A 24,451-nucleotide genomic window follows, 5' to 3' on the forward strand; every position below is an offset into this window, starting at 1 on the left:
ACCACGGCGAGGACAAGTTCAGACTGTGTTGAGATGAGCACATTTTGGGAACAAAAGAATGTAGGGGGAATTCTGAGTAGTGATTATTGAGTAGCAAGCTAAAATTGAGAAATGAAAAATGACTCAGGAACAGTTAAAAAGAAAGCCATCTATTTTTACAGAGCCTGGACTTCAAATTGTGCTTTTAACTCCACTATCCAATTTCTCATCCTAATTAAATGGAGCCAAGGTCAGTATGAAATTGAGTTTGCATTTCTCATAAGCACATTTTAACTGGCCTCAGCTTTTGGGAGATGGTTTTTCCATGTGGAGTATGCTAGGCACGAGGGTTGGCGGATATGGAGGACGTGGCTCTGGGTATAAATTTTAATTGCTGATGATTCATGTATTGTGCCCTGGGAATATAATTTACACCCAAATGTCTCTCTGTTGAAGAGAAAAGGATTTTCATTGATGGGCTTATGGACTGGAAGGTCATCCGACCCTTGTAGGCTACTTCTCAGTAACAAAATGTCTCAAGAGGCTTTTTCCTGTATGGGCCTGGGCTTGACCCAACTGAGCTCAGACCCCAATACCATTTGCTCCTTATTGTTCTACCTATCAGGGGCCTTCTGGAGGAGATGGGGCTTTCAGAGGAGAACAATCTAATATCCTTCCTATGGTGGTGGACAAGAGAAAGAAAGCAGGGGGTGCCGATCAGAGGAAGGAAGAGAGAGGATCATTGGGTGCAATATAGTGATGCTATCGGCAGCCTTGGGAAACTTCAGATCTTGGGACACTGAGGAAAGAGGGATTTGGGAGGTCTGTGATTCTGTGTTGAATTAATTATAAATTATAATTTATATAAATTATATAAATTAATTATAAAGTCCTAATGGAGATGGATGGAAGGGATATGCTCCGCCCAGCCTGGAGCCTGGAGCCCCTTTGACCTGCATGTCTATGGGTTCAGGATAATGGTGAGGAAATGATCCACAGCAGTCAAATAAAATTTCAGAAGACATCCAGCTTTAATAAGGTCCTAACCGCCATGTGCATATCTCACATGGCTTCTAAAGTAAGCAGCCTTCTTCCTGCTCCTCTGCATCCATCTTCTCTCTAAGCTCCCTTGCTGCAGCTCTCTGTCCCCTCCCCTCAGGCCACTCTTTAATTATCAACCACAGACCTCTCCCAGCTGTGGGAGGGTCTCACCATCCAGGTGAGTGAGGCCGGAAGTTGGGGAAGGAGTAACAGTTCTGCATCCAGGCAGGAATCAGAAGAATCTCAGATGATGGTGGTGTGGGAGGGCAGCACTCAAAGGAAAACAAATACAACAGAAAGAAGTGATTCCTGATGTTCAGTCACCAGAACTCAGTCCTGAATACGTGCTGCTGCTGAACCTCTGGGGATTATACTTCCTACAACCAAGATCACCAGTTTTCAAGTAAAATGTTGGTTCCTAACAATTAACTTGGTTTCACTATCTAGAGAATCACGGCACTGTCAAGATGCCACCGCTAGGTGGCAGAAGGTAGACCTAGTTCTTTCCCAGCAGAGCAGTTTAAATCCTTTAAAAAAAAAAAAAAGCAAGTGCTTTTTTGACTAGCCCACAGTAATGAGAAGGGAAAGCAGAGACTTTGCAAAGGGCCTATATAAAAGAGCTCAATGCAAACTTAAGCACAAGCTGGAGACGGGTTACAGGTTTATTAATAGGGAAGTGCTTAGTGTAGTTAGATAATTCATAAAATGGAATTGATTAATATGTAGTTAAAAATCAATGAACTATATATTTGCATCTCAACAAGGATAGGCCTTGAAAAATAAAGTATTGAATAAAAGTAAACTTGCTGTAGCTGTTTAGGCAAAATCAGGAATATATATTCAAGAACCTAAAAATATGAGAGAATGACTCCCTCCAAATCCATGCACATGCCTACCTCTATAAAGAGATGGAAGGACATGGGTGAGAGGCATGAGTAATTTCAACATTACATTTTATTCTTGAATCAAATACAGAGCAAACAGGGATTTGCTTTACATGTAGTCAGACAAGTTCAATCCCTGGCACCCCACATTGATCTCTTGAGCACCACGGAGAATAATACCTGAGCACAGAGTCAGAAATAAGCACTGACAGGGTGGGGGAAAAAAAAAAAGAAATAAGCACTGAGAATAAAGAGGTATTAAAAATAAAACCACACCGGGGCCGGCGAGGTGGTGCTAGAGGCAAGATGTCTGCCTTGCAAGCGCTAGCCAAGGAAGGACCACAGTTCAATCCCCCGGCGTCCCATATGGTCCCCCCAAGCCAGAGGCAATTTCCGAGCACTTAGCCAGGAGTAACCCCTGAGCATCAAATGGATGTGGCCCAAAAAACCAAAATAAATAAATAAATAAATAAAACCACACTGACTCCAAAACCAAGTAATAATTATAAAATGCAAATCCATGCACACTCTTGTACTCATTCTAAGCAAATTAGAAAGTATAGATAAAATACAATTTAATATTTAAAGTCCATCTCTAAGCCCACCATGCTATCACTAATGGTACACGCCTCACCATTACAAGTGCAGCCTCATGAAGACAAGAATTTTGTCCTTCTCATTCCTCTGGTGCAAACCAGCAGAGCCCTGCTCTAGGGAAAAGGATTTAATAAATTAAGTGACTTCAGTATTAGTGATTCAGTGATTATTCTTCTAGGTTTTTACTGCAAAAATTAGAATTCTAAACTACGTTACTTCAGAATCAAATTTTTGCGATTAACACTGTGAAAATTTTCCATTTTCAGTAACAGTATTTCCTTGTCATCATTTTTAACAGTGACCTAGTTTTGAGAAATTTTACAAACATCAATATTCCTACCTATGGTCTCTAAAGAGAATATTAATTTATAAGTCAAGAACTTAATTAGATCTATTTAACCTTTTGAATTGTCAGGAGATCTTAATCCAATGAGATCCCAAAGTACAAACTCCACTTGGCTTCCTAATAAAACAGATGGGAAGATAATTTTTTAAGCTTTATATTTCTGAACTTTCATAACTCATCTAGAAAGTATCAGTATTGGAGTTCATGTCTTTTGACTTGGTGTGGTTTTATTTTAAATGATGGTATTATTTTTAAGTTAAAAAGTTTATTTTAGCAAAGCTATCTTTATACTGCTAACAGACATATGAGTCACAAATTAGATTCAGTGTTAACCTGAACTTAGTTTTTTATAAAATAAAATGAAGTCTGGAAAAAGCTAACAAAGGGCTAATATGTGTGTTTTACATGCAGGAGACTAGGTTCCATCCTCAGAACTGAAGGGTTCCCTGATCACCTCTGAGGGCAACCCCTGAGCCATGTGCTAGACCTAGTTTCTGGACATCACCACTGTGCCCACTCTCCCCCCCCCCAAGAATAATTAATTAAATTCTAAAATGAGATCAAATGGCCTCCAGGTGGCTCTCTGAAATGATAAAGAGCCATCGTTTTGCTTTTGATGTATGCTATGCTTTTTTTTTCCTAACATATGGTATTTTATTAGTTCATTTTAAAAATTAATTACTTTACTTATATACCATGGTTACAGGCTATTCATAACACAGATGGGGTTTTTCTCACAGTTGCAAAGAAGTTCATGATTGAGTTTCAGTCATACATGTTCAACACCTTTACCGGTGCATATTTCCCACCACCAATGTCCCCAGTTTCCCTCCTGTCCTCCCCTCTGCCTATATCAGGAACACGCTTTTCTTCTCTTTCCCTCTCTCTTTCTCTTTTTCTCTCTTTTTCTCTCTCTTTCTTTTTTTCTTTTTGACATTATAGTTTGCAATAGAGACAAGGGCCAGGAGGACTAGTCCATAGTAGGAAGCTTGCCACGAATAGCATGGGAGTGCAGTTTGGGCAGATGATATTTGGAAATGATCACTCTGAACAAGAACTGGGAGCTGAAGAGAGATAAAGACATAGACATGATACCCCTTTAGCAACAATAATGCTGTGGGTTTTTTTAAAGTTCAGTCCTGCCTGAAGACAGGTAACTAGACTGAACCAGCATTCTCCATCATGTTCTGTAATCCTCCATGATGGCCAGTCCAGAGGTTGCCCAAACTCTGGCAGGACTTGCTTTTATGATACAGCACATCAAGGTGAACAGCATCACTTGGACACTCTCTCTCTTCTTGCTCCCAGGAGCTCACATCCAGTTCCTGAACTTCTCCACTGAGCCCAATCATGACTACATAGAAATCCGAAATGGCCCCTATGAGACCAGCCGTATGATGGGCAGATTCAGTGGCAGTGAACTGCCCGGCTCCTTGCTCTCCACATCCCATGAGACCACCATCTATTTCCACAGTGACCACTCCCAGAACCGTCCTGGATTCAAGATGGAGTATCAAGGTAAGGACAAAGAGGGCCTATTGGTTCCACTGTCCATCCTGCTTTCCCAGCCTTTCTCAGAAGTGCCAGGAATGCAGCAAAGACTGACAGACTCCAGACAGGTTTAGCCATGGACACTGGCATCTAGTTGCAAATGCCTCTGAGCCTGTTGAGGTTTTTCTGCTCCCACTTTACATGCAGACCCAACAGCACACTCAAATGTCTAATCAGCTACTTCAATCCATTTATGGCAAATTTATTTCTTCTAGGTCCTCCCCTCTGTATGAGGCCTGATTACACCTGTAGTGCTCCTTCCAGGACATAATTAAGGAGTCCAGTAAAAATGCTAGGAACACCCGCCAGTCTTGCATGTTGGCCAGTGTGAGGCGTGCCAGACTCTTAATAGCTCTCTCTACCTGAAACCCAGTGACAAGAACCACTCTTGCTGGCATACTTAGGACAGGCCTTCCATTCTGACCCAGGTGCCCCTGGAGGAAGGCTGTTCCTTATGATTGCATAGAGTGAGTCCCAACACCTGCTGTCTCCCAGGGATGTCTCCCAGAGTCACTTCTGGAGATATTTATTATTTATTTCAGTTAGTCTATTCCCAAATGCCACCACTGAACTCTTCGTTTTTGGGGGGTTTTTTTGATGACTAATCATAAAAGTTTAGTCCAAACTTCTTTCCTTTTAGATTTTTGAAACCAATACTATTACATGCTCATCATAAAAATATGAGAGCATTAATCATGTTTTTCTGAGTGCATCATAAGAAGCCCAAATATTCCCATGACCTCACATCTATCCCCTATTTATGTAGAAATAAACTTTTTGGGGAGGGATTTTTGGGCCACACCCAGTGACGCTCAGGAGTGACTCCTAGATATGCGCTCCAAAATTGCTCCTGGTGTGGGGGAGCTTATGGGATGCCAGGGGATCGAATTATGGTCCATCCTGACTCAGCTGCATGCAAGGCAACTACTACGCCATTGCTCTGGCCCATATAGAAATAAACTTTTAACAAATATTTCCCCTGTTGCTAGACAGATTAATTGAACTATATTACTATGTTTTCACTAATGTTGGACCATACTATAAATATAGTTTTTGTCGTTTGCTTTTTTTAAAGTTAATTTGTAATTATGAAACAGTTGGCAAACCTTGTTTTATAAAGGGGGAATCAGATTCCAAAAAAATTCAAAATGATATATGCGCACCATTATTCATGATAACCCTTAGCGCAACAGCTAGAATATGGAATCAGCCTACATTCCCAACAACAGATAAATGTATAATGAAAGTTTAGTATCTATACACAATGGAATATTATGCAGCTCTAAGGAATGAAGTAGTATTGTAGTTCACTGCAACTTGAATGAAACTTGAGGATATCATGTTAAGTAAATAATAGGAATAATTAGGGGCCGGCGAGGTGGCGCTAGAGGTAAGGTGTATGCCTTGCAAGCGCTAGCCAAGGAAAGGACCACGGTTCGATCCCCCGGCGTCCCATGTGGTCCTCCCAAGCCAGGGGCAATTTCTGAGCATGTAGCCAGGAGTAACCCCTGAGCATCTAACGGGTGTGGCCCGAAAAACCAAAAAAAAAAAAAAAAAAAAGGAATAATTAACCTGATGTTCTCACTTACTGTGGTATACAGGAGAATAACAATGAAAGGATGGTCTTTGGGGTTGTGTGCCTAGACTATCCTTGACCCTTGAACATAGAAAGGAATGCAAGAAAGGAAAGAAACCAAGGTTTGATTTTGGTGGGGGGATAAGAAGAGAAAGATGGGAGGTAAAAGGGGTAAAGGTAAAGAGGCTCAGGAACCTCTAGCACATTGGTAATGTAGAAATGAGGTGTATGTATATATCTAGATGACAGAGTAAACAATACTGTAAGCATGAGATTCAAACTACATCAGCCACATTTTAAAATGTGCCTATCAAAGGAGGTAAATTCTGGTGATTGGAAGACGACCTGGGACATTGATGGAAGAAAGTCAACATTGGTGATGGGATTGGTTCTGGAATAGTATATACCTGAAACAACTTAATAAAAAAAAAACTATGTGAATCATGGTGCATTAATATCTTAAAAAAATTTTTTTTAAAAAGTAAGGAAGAAAAAGAATAGTCTCTTTGTCTGCCACCTGTAGACTTAGAAGAGAAGTAGAGGGGTGTGTGTGTGTGTGTGTGTTTGAACCCAGGGCCTTGTGCCTTGAGACATGTGCCTGATCACCTAGCCACACCCCTGGCCATTGTTATTGCATTGATATTATCATTCCCAATCTTTTATGATGACTCGACATACATATGTCCTATGTGCCTATGAAAGTATGTTATGTTTTATGCATTTGTGGTTGTTTTTTCTCTATAACTTTTCTTTACAGCATCTCCTGATTTTTTGCCCTTTGTCAGAATACATGTTGACTTTGGGTCTGGGGTTGTCTGTCTGGGAAATACTTAAAGGATGGGCACCACTGGAATTGTTAAAGGGGTACCAGTGACTAAGGGACCCTGGGCTGTGTTTCTGACCCTGGGGTAAGGGCAAGAAACCTTGGTAGGTAGTGCATAGCCTCACACCAATAAAGTGTGGAAAAGCTGTTCCTTAGCCAGGGAGAGCTGCTTTATTAGCAGTTAAGAGTCTGGGGCCGGGCGGTGGCGCTGGAGGTAAGGTTCCTGCCTTACCTGCGCTAGCCTAGGAGACGGACCGCGGTTCGATCCCCCGGCGTCTCATATGGTCCCCCAAGCCAGGAGCGACTTCTGAGCGCATAGCCAGGAGTAACCCCTGAGCGTTACCGGGTGTGGCCCAAAAACCAAAAAAAAAAAAAAAAAAAAAAAAAAGAGTCTGTCCATGCCTCAGGAAGTATGAGAGCAGCTGTTGGGACAAGGACAACTACTTTGGGCCTAGCTTCATCATACACACATGTTGCCTTCACCCTTTTGATAGAACAGTCACCTGTTGAATCAGAGTGGGGACCAGTCATCCACACTGTGCTCTACAAGGGAAGCAAAGGCTGCCTTCAGAGCCCCTCACACCCCTTCCATGAAGATGAACTTCCTTTGTTAAAATGTCTCAGGAGAGGGGCCAGAGTGATAGCACAGCTTTGCACATAATTGACCCAAGACGGACCTGGGTTTGCTTCCCAGCATCCCATTTGGTCCTCCGAGCCAGGAGTGATTTCTGAGTACATAGCCAGGAGTAACCCCTGAGCATTACTGGGTGTGGCCAAAAAAACAAAAAAAAAGTCTCAAGAGGTCATGTTTACAAATAAACTCACAAGTAACTCTATATGTAGTTGATCCCAGATGGTAAGCATCATCATAAATTTTTTAAATTTTTATTTAGTCATCATGAATTACAAAGTTATTCAACACTAATCCCTTCACCAATGTCCATTTCCCCCCATCAGTGTCCCTACTTTATTTCTCACCCATCACACTGCCTCTATGACAAGCGCTTTTTAATAAATTTTTGGCTCTGTGATTTACATACCATTACTGATAAGGTTTCATGCATAACATTTTTCCCACCACTATTCTTGTAGTGTTCTCTTCCCTGTCCTATCATTCACACTCTCTCTTCTCTCTTTCTCTTTCTCTCTCTCTCTCTCTCTCTCTCTCTCTCTCTCTCTCTCTCTCTCACACACACACACACACACACACACACACACCCCACACAAACTTTCTACTGAAGATCAGTTCTCATGTTCTTTATTTCTTCCTGTTGCCTTTGAAAATTTGTTATTCTCTTACTATATTTTTTATATTCAGCATATGAGAGATATTATTCTGCATCAATCTCTCCTCTAACTTCTCTTTCCAGATCCATTCACATAGCAGAAAACTGCATGTTTTTATCTTTTTCTTATAGCCTAATAATATTCCACTTTATATATGCATAAGTTCTTGTTTTTGTATTTGGGCCACACCTGGCAATGCTTAAAGGATACTCCTATCTCTACATTCAGGAATTAGTCCTAGCAGGACTCAGGGGACCATATAGGATGCTGGGAATTGAACAGGGGCCAGGAATGTGCAAGATAAATGATCCTATCTGCTTTACTGTCTCTCCAGCCCCCTATGCATAGTTTCTCCGGCCATCTGTTCTTGAGTACTTGGGTCGTTTTAATATTGTTAGTATTTAATATTAATATTTTAATATCATTAATTTTTAACACGGTGCTTTAAAATTGTATTCATTTCAAGTGAGGCAACCCCCTTTGTGGTAAATCCTGCTACTCTCACTGAAAAGCTCATCTCTAGGAAATTTAGTGAATGTGACTCTCAAGGTTCATTTCTACCAGAGATTCCCCTTGATGCTCTGCTTGCTCCAGAGATACTTCTCAGCATAAAAGCAATCGGGCTTTTTCTATCAGGGTTTCTCCTTGAGAGGAGCCCTGTTCCTTTCATGGAGCTTTTGAGAGAGAGCCACACCCTCTTCCAGAAGCTTCATCTGATTTCTAACACACAGCTATGTTCTGTGGGTTCCTCACTTTTGGAGATCCACAATTGGACCTGATGCTTCTCCTAAAAGGTCTTCACATGCATGGGTGTCATCTCCCTCAGCATCAAATGCCTGCTTCCACCAAGACCTTCATTTGCCAGATCCAGATCCAGCTGTTGGCAGAGTGACATCTACTTTCCTTAGGCAAGCTAGCTCAGCCACCCCAACTGTAGCCATTCAAATTTAGGGCACACCCAGTTACCTTGATGGTTTCACCAAGAAACCTGAGACTTTCCAGTGTGAAATTACATGAACCACAACCTCATAATAGAGAGAGTGCTTAGGAAATGTGAGCTTCATAACCATTGTCATTTATATTGGTACATGTGGCAAATTTATCTATCCTCTTCTGTGGAATATTCGTTTATTCTCAACCATTCCCATGGGGAATTTCCTCTGTAGGATATTTCACTGCTCAGTTCCTGTGTAAGGTGGGCCAAATTACTACCACAAAAGCTGTTATTTGTTCTATGTACTAAAAGCTGTCATTTGATCCAATTCATCTGCTGCCCTTTGGTGCATGCTCAGAAAATCCCTCAGCTACTCTCCATGTTAGATAGGTCTCATCTACTTCCATTAGTAAATCTTTTTTAATATTTTATTGAAACCATTGTGATTTATAAAGTTGAGGGAAATGGGGAACACTGGTGGTGGGAAAGTTACACTGTTGAAGGATGGTGTACATTCAATGACTAAAACCCACTATGACCATTTTTGTAACCACGTTGCTTAAATAAAGAATTATTGTTAAAAAAAAGTTCTTAATAGTTGGGTTTTAGAAATACAATATATTCAGGCCAATCCCACCTTCAGTGGTGACCTTCCTCCACCAATGTTCCCCAAGTACATCTTTTGCCACCACCCCTGTCCCCAGCCTGCCAGAATAACAGGCCCATTTTTAGTTTTGATTGTTAAAGTTTGGATCTCATTTTTGTTGACTTTTGTATTTAGTTCTGTCCTTTTTTAACACCACCAATGCACCTGAGACCACTTAGCTATGGCCCTCATTATTTCATCTTTGTGTTTCTCTTCCTCCACTCAATTTCTTTCCTTTTCCTTGCTATACTCTGGGGCCATAACTCTCCTTTTAAATTAGATTCACATAATCTATGGAAGAGGCATTTATGTCTTTGGGAAAGGGTCTAACTTTGATAATATCACTTCCTTGAAACTGAGTTCGGAAAGTGCCTCTTCTTGACAGGTTTGACTAACTTTCAGCAATTTTCTTTCCTTCCCATAAAGTTACTTCTCAGAGTCAGAAAGACCCTATTCACGTCCTCACATGATTGTCTCCTGTGTTTGTGATCTCCATTGTTGTTGGCACAGTTAGATGAGTAAGCAATGTGACAGAACAGTTCAATGCCAGACCCCAAGGAAATGCTCAGAGAATAATTGTTCAAACATTGTCTTCCTTGAGGTTTCTTTTTCTATAGAATCAATATTAATAATGTTTACTGAGTTATTAATTTTTTGCCAGCACTGCACCAAGAGAACATTTTACATTCTGCCTTTTTGATTCTCGCAATGGTCATTTTCTAAATAAGAAAGCTGAGACATACAGAATTTAAATCACTTGTTCAACTCCAACAATTATTAAATGGCCTCATCCTTCTCAATCCAATTCTTGGTGTTTCAAAACTGTGCTATATGATATTTCTATAGTCTGATTGGTGGGTGCTGGTCACAGAGTATGTCCAGAGAGAAAAGTAACCTTTTTTATCTGACCTCTTCCCAGCCTATGAACTTCAAGAATGCCCAGATCCAGAACCCTTTGCCAATGGCATTGTGAGGGGAGCTGGCTACAATGTTGGACAATCTGTGACCTTTGAGTGTCTTCCTGGATACCAACTAACTGGTCACCCTGTCCTTACATGTCAACATGGCACCAACCGGAACTGGGACCACCCCTTGCCCAGGTGTGAAGGTATGTCCTGCCCTGTCCTTAATAATGCATCCTAAGGAAAACAAGCTAGAATAGTCCACCACTTTGCCTGAATGCTCCACAGAATTGCTCAGTCTAGGACAATTGTCCCAGCAAATAATGATCAACTCATTTATATTTGGATGGGATCCAGCCTATCCAGGGAGAGGGAATAGAATTCTGGGCCAATTGTAGGAGGATCTGAAGGAAATCTAGGGGCTACAGGGCAAAGCAAAGAGAAATATAATCACACCTTGGAAAGATCCAATTTAATGGGCTAATTATCCCCATTCTGAAAGGAAGAGTATTGTGTTGGAATACCCAGCCTTTATCCAAAACAAAGGCATTCCTCAACTTCCTCTTCTTTTCACTAACCTCTTTGACTTGTAAAAGTACTTAGATAGGTACTTTTGTCTCTCACTCAGCCCTCCCCCTTGCTTTTGCATTTGAACTGGTCAATAAAGAGAGTTGTCAGTTTGGCTCAGAGAGACCAAGAAGCAAGAAGCCACCTGATTCCATGCTTCTCTCTGCTATGCCTGGCTTGGTTTATTTATTCTTTCAGCTACCCTGCTTCAGACCATCTCACCCAGGGTTGGAAATATGGCATGTGGATTTATTTATAGTATTGGGTACAGGAATATATGAGATGGAAAGAAGTAAATAGAGTTCATTGTGGCTTCATCACAAAAAAAGAAAATAATGAAGCCTCTTTCTAGGAAACATCTTGTTCCTTGATGCTCCATACCATCCCCACCCAATACATATTTTATTCTTTTTCTCTTACATGTGCCTGTAGAAATCTGAGTTGATAATATTAAGGAACAAGGGGTAATACTTCCCAGATTGTTTATTATCTAGGAATAAAATGCAAGAACTAGGGACTTTTCAGCCCCTACGAAAATCTGTCTTGGTTTCATTTTTATTTGGGGATTCAGCATTTCCCACAGGAGAAGTTGAGATATTCCTTGAAAGGTAAAGGCTTGGTGCTGTGAGCAGATGGTCTAGTTAGGAGAAAGTGCCCAGATCTGAGGTCAAATTGCCATGGACTTTCCCTCCTGAATCCCTTCTCTGAAAGCTCCAATATCTTTATTAGAATAATGGGGTTGGTATTATGTGAGAGTTTGCAGTTGCTTGTGAAAGTAACTGCAAATAATTAAATCACAGATTGAGGTCTCAAAGTATGAATTTCTATAGAAAAATAATCTTCTGGCACAAATGAGCTTTTCTGCTATAGGAACATAAGACAGAAATTTTTAAAACTATTAAGACACTAGTTTACTCCTCAAATTTTCAGAATAATCTTCATTCGTAACCTAGTATTATGGAATTGTTGATTTTTCAGTTGTATGTGGCCAGCTTTATTCCTAACTCCTTATCTTTTCCTAGCCTCGCCAGAGAGAGAAAAGGGTAGAACTTTGTTCATGAAACTTTCTGAGCCAGAAGCCCTTATCCCTTCAGAGAAACCTGCTTCCCTTGATGTCTTCACCACCATATTCACTCACCAAGTTATCTTTCCATGATCACTTTTTTGGCTATCCTTTTCTTTGTTCTTTAAGTATTGTTCTTTGAAGTTTCTCCCTAGATTTTAATTTTTGTTTGCTTGTTTTTACTTGTGGGCCACACATGGCAATGCTCAGTGGTCATTCCTGGCTCTGCTCTTAGGAATCACTCATAGAAGTTCTGGGGGCAGGGTTGGGGGATGAGATGCTATGATTGAACTTGGGATGGCAGCATGCAAAGCAAGTGCCCTGTACATTGTTCTATCTCTCCAGTCCCTTTCTAGATTTTCTTCTTGTCTTTTCCTCATCCACTTTTCATCCAAATTTCATCTTAATCTTGCAATCAAAAATTACACCTAGACATCCATATCCTTATTAAATATCTATATGGAGATATTTAAACTCTAACTATTTTCTGCCATTAAATTTAAAATTCTACCTTCCTCTTGACTCCTCTAGATCCATCTCTTAATCTGACTGCTTTACTCCCTCCTATCTATTATATTCACTTATTCTACACCTTAATTCAGGGGTCTCAAACTTGCGGCCCTCCATACAACATTTTGAGGCCCGTGGCCAGCCTTCAAATATTGCAGTATTCGCGATTATTCACTTACCGAATAATCGCAATAAAAATCGCATTAGTAAGAAAAAAATCGCATTAAACATTCGCATACCCCAAGCAGTTCCGTTCGGGATATGCAAATGTTTAATGTGATTTTTTTGCAATTTTTTTCTTACTAATGCGATTTTTTATTGCGAATATTCAGTAAGCAAAATCCCTTATATGGCCCTGCCTCACCCCGACTTTGCTTCCTGCGGCCCCCAGGTAAATTGAGTTTGAGACCCCTGCCTTAATTCCTTGCAAATGTATCCACTTCTTCCTATTTTTTGCTGCTATCTTTTTTTTTTTTTTTTTTTTTTTTTTTAGTTTTGGGCCACATCTGGTAGTGCTCAGGGGTTACTCCTGGCTCTGCACTTAGATATCGCTTCTGGCAGGCTTGGAGGACTGTATGGGATGGCGGGGATCAAACCCGGGTCCATTCCAGGTTGGCCATTTGCAAGGCAAACACCCTACCGATGTGCTATCTATCGCTCCAGACTCAGTTGCTGCTATCTTAATCTAAACCTCCACTTGGCTGAAGCTCCTTAAGGTCTCCAAATAATCAATCCAGTTTCCAAAATGTACTTGAGGAGTACCTTCAAAATTTTTAGTATACTTTTGACACCCTCTCACCTCGGACCAACAGAACATCCTTATCTTCCTTGGATTAAATCTAAGCCCTTACTATGAGACACTTCATCTCTCCATGGCTGACCCAGGCTTCCTCCCAGTCCTCTCCACTCTCAGACTTTATTTTAACTAAGCTGAACTTTCTTTCCCAATGGGCCATGCTCTCCTCTGTCTGGTTCTTGGTGTATGTGTTCCCTCCTCAAGCATTGATCTTTGTACTCTATCATTTTCTTAGCCCTTAACATCATGAAAGTGAAATATAAATGTCAATTCTTCTAGAATTCTCCCATGCTTTCACAAGAACAAAGGAGGAGTCCTCCAAATATTCCTTGGCATACCAAACTTATGCAGGTTTTACCCTATGTTGCAGATGCTTGAATGGCTGACCTAGATTTTTTTTTCTCCCTTTGCCTCCTGAGGCCTTGCCAATCTGAGATAGGGTCTGAGAAGAGGGCTATTCAGTACCTGCAGGAACAACTATGCATCCATGAGCATCTTGTTCAGGATCATTTTCTAGCTAACAAAACTTTGCTTAGAGGCATTAGGATTCTTCTCAGTCTGATCAGCTTCATACTATGTCTGATTTATGTCCTGTGCCAGCTAATACACCAGAGGAGGTTGCCCCAAATTCCTCATTATTACCTCCAATGACTTCGTCTAAACACTATGGAGACTTCAAGATACCTTTATTGGAACAATGATCTGAGATGCTAGAGCAGGATGGGAAAGAGGGCATTAATAGTGGAAGGAACCTGGCACACTGGAACATAGGATAGCAGTATCTCAAATTAAAAATAGAATAATACTAGGACAGTGATAGAATATTAGGCACACTGATGATATAGAAGGTACAACTTTGTACATCAAAACCATACGTGAACACTACTGTAATCATGTTACCCAACCCACAATAAAAATTAAAAATTAATAATAGACCACTTTATTCCACATATCTAAATCCTAGATCATAGTGGGTTTAAAGCAGGGGTCACTTGGTGGGAACCGAAAGATCAGAAGAAAAGAGGATATCTCTGTCCCTTGTGCCTTCTCTGTGAACTGGGTACTAGGCTGAGCATTTTATACCCACCAGTTAATCTCATTGCCATCATGGTCCTCTGATGGGGTGGGCCAGTAGAAGAAGGCCTTCTTTCCATATTCAAGGTAATTACTTATCTGAGGTCATTTAATCAGTAAACAGTTTAGCCACAATTTGAACCCAACTAGAGCCTTGGCACAAGAATTAGCCAGTCTTAAGTCAGCTATTTATCTGAGGTCATTTAATCAATAAATGATTTAACCTCTATTTGAACCCAACCATAGCCTCAGCATAAGAATTCCCAAGTCTAAAGTCAAGACTAGAAGCATCGCTTTAAGAGTCTTAAACAAATAAAGAGACACATTTTTTTCCAACAAAGAAACCCTTTCATTCTTTCTTAATTCTTCCTAGAAAAAGTAGTACAGCCCTGACTGGAACAGACACCTCCATTCCTAAGAAAAGAGAGGGGGAAGTATTGGTGTGTCCTTCCTTTTGAGTGTCATCCACAAAGACACCATGTGTGAAGATGGGCCCAGAAGTGCCTGCAATGGAGATAGGGGTCAGGCAGGTTAGGTATGGTGTGCCAGGACCAGTGGGGATAATCAGACGCACCCCTCATCTCCCTGTGACCCAACCTCTTTAATTAGGAGGATTTGAGCTGGGACATCAATAGGACATCAGCTCTAGTGTGAGCTTGCCCTCATCTATGTGCATATTTCCTCCCTGGCAGTTCCCTGTGGTGGGAACATCACTGCTTTCAATGGCACCGTGTACTCCCCTGGATTTCCCAGTCCCTACTCCAGCTCACAGGACTGTGTCTGGCTCATCACTGTGCCCTTTGGTCATGGTATCTTCCTCAACCTCAGCCTGCTGCAGACAGAGCCTTCTGGAGACTACATTACTGTGTGGTAAGCCAGTTGCTATGGGGGCCCATTGGAATAGGACACTAGTTGGGCTCCAAATCAGGTTGCCCATGTCTGAGTTTAGAGAAAGAAATATTGAGTGGCTTCCAATGTCTGTCAGCTCCCTGTGTTTCAGGATGCACAGAGGGATGAGGACTGAGGATGTGGCAATAAGTGCTGGTCCCATGAGAGGATTGGAAAACCAGGGTTCCCGGCCTGGAATCCTCTTAGTTGCTAAGTGCTAATAGGTCTGTGCCTGGGGATTGGCAGAAATCTGTGAACTTCTCTGATATTTCCAACATCCAACCCAAAATTTATTGTAAGAGTTTTGGGGTTGAGTTGTGGAATCCTACTGGCCATATCCTGTTGACCCTGTTCTGTTCAGCAAAACATCCCACAACAATAATGGGCTCTGGCATCTGCTCCATCCTTGACCATGGGTTGCCTGTGGCTGGTGAGCACTTAAATATAATAAGAGAAACGGAGGAGCTGAGTTTAAACTTGATTTAACTTTAAGTATAAATAGCCCTAAATGTGACCTTCGTCAGCTCTATTCTGAATTTTATAGTTAGAATATCTGGAGTTTATTTTAAAGTTAGAATATGCATGGTTCTTCATTGATAAATGCCATTTCCTGCAGTTTTTTTCAAACCACTAAATCTTTGGATGGTTTGTAGGTTCCTTTGTTTGGAAGGTTTTTCTCTTCTCAGAACAGTAGAAAAAAAATTTCTCTGGCCAAAATTCTTCTAGCTAGAAAACTGCCACTGCTCTGCTAAGGATTAATTTCTAAGCAGTGACTAAGGACAGGTAGGGGAGGGCCAGATAAATGTTATAAATTTGCTTTGACCTGAGAGACAACATGGATAAGTCTCTCTGTGGGGGTGATAGGAAAAAGGGCTGCATGAAGGAAAGGTATGGGCGCCCTGTACTTATGCTCCCTCAGGTACAGGACTGCCTCAAATCTCAAGGATATGCCGAGGACTCCCTCAGTTCAAGAGCTTACAGTCAGACACACAGCCCACTCTATAGCTCCTGATTCCTGGGCTTCCTGAGATGCATGAGGAATCAATGTGGGCTTCACTATTCTAAGCTCAGAGATACTGAAGAGAGGCTGAAGAGAGGCAGGGCACTGGGGAAGACCATGTTGGATTCAAGAAACGTCGTAACTGCCTACTCCAGGCCTCATTTAAGGCCACCATTGGTGCCACGTAGAGTAGGTGATCATGGTGGCTTATGACATGCCAACACCTTCATTTCTGAATGCAGGGATGGTCCACAGAAGACTGCACCACAGCTTGTGGTCTTCACCCGGAGCCTGGTCAAGAAAACAGCACACAGCTCTTCCAACCAGGTCCTGCTCAAGTTTCACCGGGACACAGCCACAGGCGGGATCTTTGCTATAGCCTTCTCAGGTCAGTATGATGATAGTCTTATCTATGCCTATGCTCTGACTGAGATGTATGTAGCTGCTCAGCACTGATGCCTTCAGTTGTAATAATTAAATGTATAGCCTATATAAACTCCTACACTGAATTCCATAAGCCAGTTGTTTCCATGAGGGCAAAAAAGCACCTGGTGCTAAACCTCCAGGGCAAGTTAAATGAGAAATGCTTGATTTGCTTTCTTTTTTTTTTTTCTTTTTGGGCCACACCCGGTGAGGCTCAGGGGTTACTCCTGGCTCTTTGCTCAGAAATCGCTCCTGGCTCAGGGGACCATATGTGTTGCTGGGGATCAAACCAAGATCCGTCCTGGATCAGCCATGTGCTATCACTCGGGCCCCTTGACTTGCTATCTGCCTCTACTTCAGATCTGGTGCAAAACCTTGTTTCTGCCTTACTTGGGACCTAAGCCAAAATCTCTGTGTGGGCAGCCAGGGTCCTGAGCTAGTGCCTGCTAAGAATTAGCAAGAGAATTCTAATAGTGGGATTGAGACACACTTATCACCACTCGGCTTTATTAAGGAAGAGTTGAGGGCCAGAAAAGGGCTAATAAAAGAGGGGTAGAGTAATAATACAGTAGGTGACTTGCCTTGCACATGACCAACTGGGTTCCATCCCCCACACCCCTTACTGACCCCTGAGATTCCTAGGAGTGACCTCTGTGTACAGAATCAAGAGTAAGCTCTGATCACTCCTGGCAGTGACCAAAAAAGAAAACGAAAAGAAAGATAAAAAGAAAGAAAAAATCTCAAGGAATACTTGCCCCAAAAGCATAGAGAGAATTGGAAACAGAATCCAGTTCTCTAAATTCTGCACTGTCGGCTCTGGAGAGACTATCAAGGATTGTACATGGTACATTTTTAGAAATGTGAACACTTTTAGCCCCAAGTTCTCAGAAAGATAACAGTAGTGACACAGAAACAATTGTAGACCTACAGAAGCGTTGGCTCGATCTGGGAGACACTCCCCAAGGTAAGTCACATGAAGATGAGGTTCTGGCCCACATCCCACATCCCTTCGGAGGGACATAATCTCACCATACAGTGGGAGCCAGATTTTCAGGCTAAAGAGCCTTAGACTCTGATATTGTGACCATCTCCATTTCAAGTATGGTGCCGATAGTTAAACTCACAGCTTTAGACTGGCCCTGGGCTCTTCCTAAGCCCCTGCACCATCTCCTGCCCTTTCTGCCTCTCCTCTGAAGGCAGGTGTCTAATGGCCTCTGCATAGGCAAGACTTAAATTTGAACCCCTGTCCTGGGGCCTGCCAGGCACATGCCCTGCACCACTGAGCCACCTTCCAGGCCCAAAGTGTTATTACTTTGATCCTATGTGAACTTGTCCCAGGTCACAGAATGGTTTCAGACTCATACTTGAGCTATGACCTTGAGCTTTCATCTCACCACATCTTAGCCACAAAGTGGTTAAGTCACAGAGTTTAGTTCTTTAAAAACACATGAAATTCCTGGGGCCGGGCGGTGGCGCTAAAGGTAAGGTGCCTGCCTTGCCTGCGCTAGCCTTGGATGGACCTCGGTTCGATTCCCCCGGTGTCCCATATGGTCCCCCTCGCCAGGAGTGACTTCTGAGTGCATAGCCAGGAGTAACCCCTGAGCATCACCGGGTGTGGCCCAAAAACCAAAAAAAAAAAAAAAAAAAAAAAAAAAAAAAAAAGAAAAACACATGAAATTCCTTCATTCCAGGCACAGAGTTTAAAAAGCACTCAATAATAGCTACTTTAGTACTTGGCATAATCAACATTATTGCCAGTGGTCCCTAACACAGAATAGTATAACACAATTTCTCGACTTTATGTCTTTATGTTTGGTACAAGACATATTTGGAATTTTCCTCATTTCCTTGGCCAGCAGTATATGGTCTGACACTCTCATGATGCTGGGCAGCGGCCGCCCTGCAGCCCTCAGCCAACCGTGTAATCACCAGGAGCAGAGGATGTTTCCCGCTGTAGGCTAATGTAAGTCAGCGAAGCTAAACTGGAATGTTTAGAAGGTTAAGTGTGCTAAATGAATTTTCTATATAGGTTATTTTCAACTTCAGATGGATTTCTTGGGGTAAAAAAACCCAAATAAAGTTGAGGAAGACAGTAGTTCCCCTCTTATCTATAGCAGGAGACATTCTAAGACTCCCATTTGAGAACAGAAACTAAACAGTATCGAGCACTAGGATTAATATGCTTTCTTCCCAGTGTGCATATCTGTGGTTTTACACTCTGTGCAAAAGAGATAGGAGAAAGTATGGGTGTATATGTCTATGTGCACATACAAACATTCCTTACTTTTTTTCCATGGAGAGGGATTTGAAGTACTGCCTGCACAAAGGGGTCTCAAACTCAATTTACCTGGGGGCCGCAGGAGGCAAAGTCGGGGTGAGGCAGGGCCGCATAAGGGATTTTGCTTACCGAATATTTGCAATAAAAAATCGCATTAGTAAGAAAAAAAATCGCATAAAATAGCATTAAACATTTGCATACCCTGAACGGAACTGCTCAAGGTATGCGAATGTTTAATGCGATTTTTTTCTTACTAATGCAATTTTTATCGTGATTATTCGGTAAGCGAATAATCGCAAATACTGCGATATTTGACGGCCGGCCGCGGGCCACAAAATGTTGTATGGAGGGCCGCAAACGGCCCTCGGGCCTCGAGTTTGAGACCCCTGATGTAGCACATACTGGTTTCTAAAGACTATTTCTATTGAAATGAACCAGAATTCCTGGAATAATAAGTAGATGATGCCTCAGCTGGGGCAGAGAAACCACAAGGTGAACCTGGAGCATTTTGTATCAGTAAGCAAGAAAGTGTTCAGGATATGATGGACACCTGCCGAAAGGACATCAACTCTAGCTTGTAGGCATTGAACAGATAGGAATAATTTGAGCATCATTAGTTAATGGTGATAATAATAACCTGCTGAATAAAACAGAATGCTGTGTATATTGGTGTATTCATTTAGTACAGGTTTTATGAGAAATAAAATTGTTAGAATAGCTCAAGCCACCTCCTCACTTAAGATAATAGTGAATTTGGGCCTGAGCCATAATACAGCAGAAAGAATATTTGCCTTGCACACCTGGGTTCAAGTCTCTAGCACATATATGATTCCCCAAGCCCCACCAGGAATGATCTCTGAGCAGAGAACCATGAATCATCCCTGAGCACTGCTTACTGTTTCTTGGTGGGGCCCAAAAAACAACTAACAAACAGAATTTCAATGGAGAAGACCAGAGGACACAAAAACTAGTTCAAATGATCCAAGTGAGCATTTTTGCCATTGAATTCTGAAGCTAAAATATATATTTTAGTCAATGTTGAGGGGGAAATTTTGGAAATGCCACATATGAAAGCAAGAAGCAATCTTGTGCAGACTTCCAAGAGACTCAAGTTAATACCTTCTAAAAATTCAGTTTGAATTGTTACTTAAGGATGTAAAAGTCCAATAACAGATGCATCAATAACTCAAAATAGAGCAGTTATGTAAAATATGACAATTATATTTTACATTGGAAAGCATTTACCTTCCAATAATACATGTTTCAATCTAAAGTTGAAAATATAGATTCAAAGCAGGAAACAAATACAGCCCTAATCCTTAAAAGATTAAAACTAATCATTGCTATTAACAAATGCAAAGTAGTTAGAAGAGAGATTAGAGGAAGTGATTGCCCATAAGTCTTGTGGGGGTAGAATCAATAAGACATTATTTGATTATTGACTATGATAACTAGAAAAATTTATCTATGAATAACTTCTATGATAACTAAAAATATAACTAGAAAATAATTTCAAATCATTTGTTATTCACTAATAAATCCATAGTACTGCAAAATTTCTAAAAAACACATTTAAGCAAAACATAGTCCATCTAGGAAAAGTTGTAAACAATGAAAATTATTTATATATAAGAAAGTATAGTTTTATATTAAATTAAAAGCTGAAAGAATTAATTTAAAAAACATAAATTTATTAAATCCCTCTCCCTGCAAAGTCTTGGCCCAGGAAGATAACTTCAAGGGTTTTTGGAGCTCATGCCTTCCATGTTCAGGAGTGCAAGTTTGCTCCTCAGACCAATTGGTGCCTAGGCACTGCTAAGGCACATACATGGTAGTAACTACACCACTGAGCCAGAGCAGTTCCACATATCTAGCTGTACTCTGACCCATTAGGTCTGCACTACTAACTGCATACCACCAAAAGTAACCTCAGCATCCTAAGCATCCCAAGGATAGTGAGGTTTTACTTACAACATTATACTAAGTAAAAGTTGATAGTAATTTCCATACAAAAACATAATTAAAGAACAATGATAGTTTAAAATAATAGGACAGGGAGGAACTGAAGAGATAGTACAGCAGGCAGAATGTTGCCTTGCACACGGCCAACTCAGTTTCATTCCCTGGCACCCCATATGAGAGCATAGTCAGAAGTAACCCCTGAGCATCACCGGGTATAGCCCAAAAACTAAAAAAAAAAAAAATTATTTTAACTCACATTGATTAGTGTTATCGAAGACTCCTTTCAGTAGAGATACAGAATCCATCAATCCTACTTCTGGGACTTATGAAGTTATGTGCTTTAAGATATTCCTTTAAGGGGCCGGTGAGGTAGTGCTAGAGGTAAGGTGTCTGCCTTGCAAGCTCTAGCCAAGGAAGGACCGTGATTCGATCCCCCGGCGTCCCATATGGTCCCCCCAAGCCAGGGGCAATTTCTGAGCACTTAGCCAGGAGTAACCCCTGAGCATCAAACGGGTGTGGCCAAAAAACAAAAAACAAAAAACAAAAAAAAACAAAAAACAAAACAAAAAAAAAGATATTCCTTTAAATGTTATTTATAATAAATAGAATTTTTAAAAATGCAAAATTATAGGCTATTAGACATAAAAATTATAAGACACAAAAATAAAGAAAAATATAGTCATTAAAAATCATCCATGTTGAGAATATGGTTCATTGATTAAGAGAAATATTTATTTTATATACTTCAGTGGAATAAAAGAAAATAATTGTATGGGCTGAGATGATGGTGTAACTAAAAGATGTGGTAATTATAGACTTAATTACTCATGACATACCTGAAAAAGAGATATATACTAAGAGAAAGGGCAAAGGAAGGTATTTTCATATTTTCTGGGTTGAAACCAAAAGCAGATCATCTAGTATATTGAGCTGGACCATATGAACTATATCCCCCACTCCAATTAGCTTTAAAAGCTTCTTTGGAAAGGCCAATCCAACCCAAAGAAAACAAGGTATGCAGAAACAGTTGGTAGTAGTGGAAAAGCTAGAACAGGGCTTAAAGCTAACAAGTTTGATCCCCTGGCACAATGTATGGGCTACCAAGAATGATCGTTGAGCCTAGAGACAGGAGTAAACCCTGTACACCACTGAATGTGGCACAAACCCCCCATCCCCACTCAAAGAAAACAAAAATGTACTCAAAAAAGCCTAGTTTAGCATGCATGAACTTTATCATGACTATTGATTCTCAATTGCTACTTGACATAAAATAATGAGTCCTGGTCATAGGTTAGCATATGAACCTATTTACTAGGCACTGGAGTTTGTTCATGCTGTAAAGTGCTTGACCCCAAGGGGAGCAAGAAGGACAGTGTAAAGTTACTCTATGTGCTATATTTCCAACCTTGGGTGAACGAGTCTGAATCAGGGTCACACATGAAATAATCCAATCCAAGCTAAGGGTGAAATACATACAGTCTGACAATCTTCTACCTCATATGGAGAGCAAGCTGCCTACCAAAACTATGGTTTTTATTGTGTACAAAGACTACCCCCAGGCGGGCCAGTAAGGACAGAGTAAGAACAGAAAGCTCAGTCCCACTCAGGATTACATGTAATATGATCTCTGTTTGGGGGTAAAAACAAGTTGTAAACAAACAGATACAAAGGAACCAGGCATGGTCTCTGTTTGGTGTAAAACTATGTAATAAATAAATAGATACAAAGAAACCAGGGATAATCTTTGTTTTGGATAAAATAAGATGTAACCTAACAGGAAAGGACTCGTGTTATTTACACTCTCAAATTCTCAAGTAGTAATATTATAGATACAGTATATTTGAAATTCTCAGTAAAAGGTCAGGCACCAAAATGCTGACTGATGGCTGTCCTAGGTGGTATGGCCTGAGAAAATTTTCTTTTTAAAACTTTTCAGTATTCCACTAATTTTCTGCTCCGAATAGAAAATTTGTAATTTCAAACATATCATTTTTCTTTTATTTTTGGCTTACAAGTATAATTTATTTTACATATCTGAGCAATTCAACTGAAAACATATAATTTTTCAATGTAATGAGAAATTGCCTCAATAAAACTAGTAAACATCTAGGTGTGGGATGTTTTTATTTGTTTTTATATTTTGGGGCCGTACCTGGCAGTGTGCAGAGCTTACTTTGGGCTTTGTGTATAGGGATCACTACTGACAGTTCTCTGGGGTCCATATGTGGTGCCAGGGATTGAATTAGGTCAGCCAGATTTAAACAAGTACATTATTCACTGTACTATCTCTGGTTTCCAGGTTATGCTTAGAGACGTCTTTGTACTGATATTTTTTTTCTGGAAGGGTTGAAGATTTTAGAAAGTATGTTTGAAAGATAAATAAGAAGTTAAGAATGAAAGATACTAAATTTCAAAACTATTAATAGTTAATTAAATTTTAAATATTGAGGAATTAGCTAGAAAAAATGTTTTTATTTTGCAAAATAATATCTTTAAGCACCATGATTACAAACATGATTGTAACTGGGTTTCAGTCATAGAAAGAACACCCCCTTTCACCAGTGCAGAGTTTTAATTAATTGCTTTATTTAAACATTGCGGATACAAAGTTGTTCACAATACAGTTGTCTTTTCTTTTCGCAGATACAAAGCTATTCATAATTGAGTTTCAATCGTGCAATATTCAACACCCTTCAGGAGAGCACATTTCCCACCACCAATGTCCCCAGCACACTCTCTCTCTCTCTCTCTCTCTCTCTCTCTCTCTCTCTCTCTCTCTCTCTCTCTCTCTCTCTCTCTCTCTCTCTCTCTCTCTCTCTCTCTCTCAAACACACACACACTTCCTTCCTTCTCTCTCCTTCCTTTTTAGACACTGTGGTTTGCATAAAATTACTGAGGGGTAATGCCTATCATTTTATTTCCTTTCATCACCCATTCTTGTCTAGAGTGATCATTTCCAACTATCATTGTCATAAAGGTCCCTTCTCTGCCCTAACTGTGCTCCCCCCATACCATGGATAGTATATATATATATATATATATATATATATATATATATATATATATATTGGTTTTTGGTTTTGGGGCCACACCCGATGACACTCAGGGGCTACTCCTGGCTATGTGCTCAGAAATTGCTCCTGGCTTGGGGGACCATATGGGACACCGGGGGACCGAACTCCAGTCCATCCTAGGTTAGCGCTTGCAAGGCTTACTGCTAGAGCCACTGCTCTGGCCCCATACTATCTTTTTGATAAAAATTTAATATTTCTATAAATGTATCATAAACATATGCAAATGCCAACAATGACAAAAAATTTACTA

General features: G+C 40.7%; 1 protein-coding gene across 1 annotated transcript in view; it reads left to right on the forward strand.

Annotated features, from left to right (window-relative positions):
• CSMD2 (CUB and Sushi multiple domains 2) overlaps positions 1-24,451 on the forward strand; it is a 638,485-nt gene that overhangs the window by 517,776 nt on the left and 96,258 nt on the right. Inside the window, exons 41-44 of the mRNA XM_049775147.1 lie at positions 4,156-4,365; positions 10,584-10,772; positions 15,269-15,446; positions 16,707-16,852. Coding sequence (XP_049631104.1) covers positions 4,156-4,365; positions 10,584-10,772; positions 15,269-15,446; positions 16,707-16,852 — 723 coding nt within the window. The remainder of the gene's footprint in view (positions 1-4,155; positions 4,366-10,583; positions 10,773-15,268; positions 15,447-16,706; positions 16,853-24,451) is intronic.

The sequence above is a fragment of the Suncus etruscus genome, chromosome 6 (assembly GCF_024139225.1).
Source record: "Suncus etruscus isolate mSunEtr1 chromosome 6, mSunEtr1.pri.cur, whole genome shotgun sequence".
Taxonomy (NCBI): Eukaryota; Metazoa; Chordata; class Mammalia; order Eulipotyphla; family Soricidae; genus Suncus; species Suncus etruscus.